Raw genomic sequence first — 5,442 nt, forward strand, 5'->3', positions numbered from 1 at the left:
GGCTGTCCCACGTACGAAAGCCGTGAGAGGCTGTCCCAGGCATAAGCTCCTGCGGACTGTCCCAGGCATGAGCTCCTGACCGGCTGATCCACCTATAAGCCAGTGGGGGCTGTCCCAGCATAAGCTCCTGACGGGCTGTTCCACATGACAAGGCTAGTCCATACCATATATCTTTTTCTTTTATTTAATCATTATGTGTTGATTTCATCAAATCAATTCTGACTTGCATTATGATCAATTCAGATATGTCATATCCATATAATCAGCCATCAGTCTCTGATACATATATATTGACATAACATACTCATGCTCAAAATCAAATAACAATATCTCAGATATAATAAATTCATCGATCTCAAATCTGACGATGCAAAACCAACGATGCAAGACCAACAGTAAAATAGCATATATATAATAGTGATCATGTACAGGATTCTTACCTTTACCGGTGACTGATCCAAGCACAGAAATCAATATTCTTCTTTGATTTATGAATATCTTTAACAAAATATTTCACTCGATATCATATGCAGACAATCATCTCTTCATAACCTGATCAATATAAAAACCATATATGAAGAAAATTATCTGATAATCAATCCTAATAACATAAATCTAGGACCTCTCTTAGAATTAATCAAAATTAGGATTTGTCTAAGTATCTGGATCCTCCACTGATCATAAGATTTTAGAGAGAGAAAATCATGAAGAGAGAAAAATTTAGAGAAGAAAGTAGAGAGAGAAAGTGGAGAGAGAATCTTCATATCTTTTCGATGAGGCAATCATGATCGAGATCATATCAGGGTGACTCAATATGGATCAAGTGTTACAAATTTCGAATAGGATGGACTGGGATTAGATCTATTGCATGAATTTCGGAGCAATCTCAGATCATCATATTTTTATTTCAAATTTATCTAGGGTCTGTGATACAATCAGAGAGAGAGTAGAAAGATTCTAGAGAGATAAAATCCACAAAAAGAGAGAAAGATCTAGAGAGAAAAAAGAGAGAGAATGTAGAGAGAGGAGAGAGAGAACTCTCATTATTTTTTTTTCTTTTTCTCTTTCTCTTTTTCTTTTCTTTTTCTTTTTCTTTTCTTTTCCTTCTTCTTCTTTTCTTTTTCTTTTTCTTTTCCTTCTTCTTCTTTTCTTTTTCTTTTTCTTTTCCTCCTTCTTCTTTTCTTCTTTCCGTGGGTTCCTTTGGGCCAAAACAGGGGACCGGTGGGTTTCCCTCCTTTGCCCGGCCGTTCAGGCCACGGGTCACGGCGGAGGCCGGCGGCAGAGGGGGGCCACTCTTCCGGGTTCGGAGAGGCAAGACCGCGGTCGGTTGTGATCGCCGGCGCCGGAAAATCCAAGGGAAGAAAGACCAAAACAGGATCTCTTTCCAACCAAAAATCAGCGACACCCATCGTCGGCAGTCGCGCACAAAGGCACGGGAAGAAGGGGAAAGAAGAGAGGAAGTAGAGGAATAACTTACTTCGGCCTCCGATGACCTCGTCGGTGAGCAATCACGGTGAGAACAAAATGATTATCCGCGGCTCCGATCGGAAAATCAGAGAGAAAGAGAGGGAAGAGGACCGATGATCGGTTCTAAGAAGGAGAGAGTCTTTTTATAGAGAGCCTTAGGACTCCTGGGGGTCCTAGGACTCCCGATTGCCGGGGTTTAATCAGAGAAGAAGACTCCACCGGGAGTCTTCTTCCCGGTTCCCTGCTTTCTCTTTTTTTTTTTTTTTTTTTGAACTGTGGGCTGATTCTGGGCCCAATTTGGGCCGGGGTGTTACAGATTATGGTAGGCTTCTTTGAAACAAATTGTTGTCATTGTCCTATTAAGTGTTAAAGAAATGTTTCCTTATTTAATATTTGGAGTTCTTTTGCTAATTTGGAAGGTAAGCGATGGTGTCTGGCAGTTCTCCCTCCAACTGGTTGGTGTTGATGTCCAGACTGGTTATTGTCCGTGGGATCGGACCCGTGAGGCGATCCATGCCTGTGTTCTGCCTTTTAAGATGCTTCTTAAAATTTTAAACGAAGCTCAAGAGTCTGAGTATCATTTGATTGATCCTTTAATTTTTGTAGAACCAGCAATGATCTTCGTCATAACTAGCAGCATACAAATATAAGAATTCATTAATAAATTCTTGGGGGGAGTGACTCACTTAATTCCTCCGTTTCATTTCAAAAGAAAAATAAAAATAAAAAAAAGGGCATACAAATATAATGATGCAAAACACATCCGAAACATATTTCGTACAGAAATAAGATAGATTAATCTATAATGGAGAAGCCAGCAGTTCTTACATGCTCCTCATTTATCTCCTTGAGAATCTATCATATATATTGTCAATGAACCGGATATAGGCGAACCTCAGGGATTCATTAAAGAATAAAATGGCAAAGAACCCCCAAAATCCCACCACAAATCCCAGTTCCATGCTAAGATATACCCATATCATTTCATGGCCATCTTTAGTTGACAATTGAACATGATTTGCTCCGTTGCTTGAGCACTTGGGAAGCGGAGGTCCACAAAGTCCATCATTGCCGGTATAAATAGATGGATCAATGAGTGTTTGCAGTTGATAGCCAGATGGTATTCTTCCTGACAAGCGGTTGTTTGATACATTCAAGGAAGATAAGAACGTCAAAGAAGATAGGCTTGGAGGAATTGCACCAGAGAGATGATTCATTGACAAGTCAAGCGATTCCAACACGCTCAACTTACCGATCATCTCTGGAATACTTCCGCTCAAATGATTCATCGACAGGTTCAGAAATTTCAGTCCCAAAAGAGTTGTTAGCTCTGCAGGGATCTCCTGAGACAGCGAATTGCTTGAAAGGTCGATGCCAATCATGAGTGAAAGTGTTAAATTCTGAATAACATACTCGTCCTTTCCAAACTAGCGAAATGCTAGTGGTGTAACCCCGAGAATATGCTAGTTCTTCTCCTAGGAAATGTCCTTTGGTGTTTATTGTCTGTTCATTTGCAGCCATGGCAGTAAGATTGCCCAAACTATGAGGGATACTTCCGGAGAGATTATTATGCGCAAGGTCCAAGAGCTGAAGGGAAGATAGAAGTGACAGTTGGGGAGGAATGTCACCATGAAACATATTTGACCGTAGACGAAGGACCCTCAGTGATGAAAGACTTTCCCCCAGCCAAGTTGGGATATTTCCACAGAATCCATTCTCACCAAGATCTAAAACGGTCAATCGCTTGCAGTCCTTCAGTGTGAGAGGTATGTCTCCAGTCAAATTATTCTTCTTCAAGTGCAACGACTCGAGCGAAGTCATGGAACCTATTGATCTTGGAATCATCCCAGAAAGACTGTTGTTTTCCAAATTCAAGAAAGTAAGGTATGCAAGTCTCGTTATTGTCTCAGGAATCGGTCCAGAGAGGGAATTGCTACTCAAAACTAATGCGACCAGAGAAGCCAAATTGCCAAGCTGATGTGGTATCTCTCCAGATAGATCGTTGCTGCTTAAATCTAAAAAAATTAGACGTTTCAGATTACCAAGCTTGGTTGATATTGGACCAGTGAGTTTGTTTTCTGAAAGATCAAGGTAAGTGAGCTGGGGAAGATCTCCTAACTCTGAAGGAATGGAGCCTGATAGCCTGTTCTTGAAGAGGTAGAGGGTTTGCAGCTTTGTCGCGGACCCAATCTCTAGAGGGTCTCCCCAGATAGATCATTGCTGCCGAAATTTAATAATAATAGATGTTTCAGATTACCAAGCTTGGTTGATATTGGACCAGTGAGCTCGTTTTCTGAAAGATCAAGTAAAGTGAGCTGGGCAAGATCACCTAACTCTGAAGGTATGGAGCCCGATAGCTTGTTTATGAAGAGGAACACGACTTCCAGTTTTAACGCGGATCCGATCTCCGGTGGGATTCGCCCAGTGAAACTGTTGTTCTGTATCTGAAAGGAAATAAGCTCCGTCCAATTCGTGAAGAAGTCTGGGGAGATCTCACCAGAGAGCAAATTGCTCGAGATCCCGAACTGACTCATCTTGGTCAGCTCCGAGAAGGATTGTGGAAGGCCACCTGTCAGTTCATTGATGGACAGCTCAACATAATTGAGATTAGTACAAAGGCCGAGCTCGGGAGGAATGGTGAGTTCAGTTCTGCTGCTTTGATATCGATGTGCTCAAGCATCCGGAGCTGTCCAGAGAAGAAGGGATCGGCCCACCAAGTGAATTGTTATAGAGTTCGAGTATTCGAAGGCTAGAGATGGACCCGAGGATAGGCGGTATCCCTCCGGTGAGATTGTTCAATCCAAGATGAAGGTTTTGAAGCCTCGTCAAATTTGCAAGGGAAACAGGAATTACACCTTTAAAGAAGTTGCGGTAAGATTTAGGGACTCGAGGTAAACTAGATTGGTCGACAAGGAGTCGGGTATTTTACCCGTCAGGTTGTTCTGCGAGAGGTCGAGGTACGTTAAATTCGTGCAGTTGGGTATGAATGGTGGGAATTTCCCTGTCAAACTATTGAGGTATAGAGATAGATGTGTCACTGAAGGCAATGGGGTGAACTTGGTGTAGTCTGGGTTCTCCAAGTAATTGGATCCAAGATCGAAGTAGCGTACCTTTCGGAGATTGCTGAGCTGATATGGGATCGGCCCAACGAGATTGTTGTTGTAGAGACGGAGGTCGACCATCTCGGAGAGAGCAGAGATGTTTGACGGAATGGAGCCGTAGAGGAGGTTGGTATTGAGGTTGAGCTTGGTGAGGCTTGGAAGAGAAGCAAAGTCTAATTCATGGAGGGTGCCGTTAAGGTTGGCATTGGGTAAGCTCAGCTGTACGACGCTGCCTGCGGAGTTGCAGTGGACACCAAACCATGTGCATGGGGCGGTAGAGTTGGCAAGGGACCATGAGCTCAGAGCATCTGGCTGAAACAAGCTGGACTTCCATTGGAGGAGAGCTTGTGCTTCAGTCTGTGCTCCGGTTTTCAAGAAGGAGAAGGAAAAGACTAAAAGGAAGGGGAGGAGAAGAGGTTGGATTCGGATTGTTTTCATGTTTAACATGGAGGATTTCAGATAGATTGGTTTTGGTTTTGTTATCCTGTTTTCACGGCTAAATAGAGTATTCGCTATAGATGGAATGAATAGAGGGCTGGGGAGGAGACTCGGGGGAGTTAAAGGTGGCTTTATTGATGGGTGTGAACTGAGGGGAAAAAAAATCTTAAACATGCGCTTGACGATGTGCAGCCCCCCATATTCACACTGCGAATGTCTAGAATTCATAGTTTGATTAAATAGCCGAAGTTAGATTCAGAAAAGAAAAAACAAAAAAAAAAGGTAGCCGAAGTCACGTTTGCCTCAGCCACAACCAACTTCTTTCCTGTCTTTTCAGAAGATACAATTTTCCCATCCTAGTCAATAAGCAATTATTGCTATGCCTATAATGTGCATCAAGACACCCTCTTAGTCAAACAGGATCAAATCAAAGAGG

The 5,442-nt window shown here is 42.6% G+C and overlaps 1 protein-coding gene across 1 annotated transcript; it reads right to left on the minus strand.

Annotated features, from left to right (window-relative positions):
* Nucleotides 1-2,207: 2,207 nt before the first annotated feature.
* LOC140857231 (uncharacterized) lies at nt 2,208-5,034 on the minus strand. The gene is given in 5 exon segments (XM_073255988.1): nt 2,208-2,880; nt 2,882-3,659; nt 3,725-4,036; nt 4,140-4,379; nt 4,382-5,034. Coding segments are annotated over 5 exon segments (2,529 nt in total). The 5' UTR covers nt 5,007-5,034; the 3' UTR covers nt 2,208-2,306.
* Nucleotides 5,035-5,442: the final 408 nt, after the last annotated feature.

Source organism: Elaeis guineensis, chromosome 4, assembly GCF_000442705.2.
Source record: "Elaeis guineensis isolate ETL-2024a chromosome 4, EG11, whole genome shotgun sequence".
NCBI classification, from domain to species: domain Eukaryota; kingdom Viridiplantae; phylum Streptophyta; class Magnoliopsida; order Arecales; family Arecaceae; genus Elaeis; species Elaeis guineensis.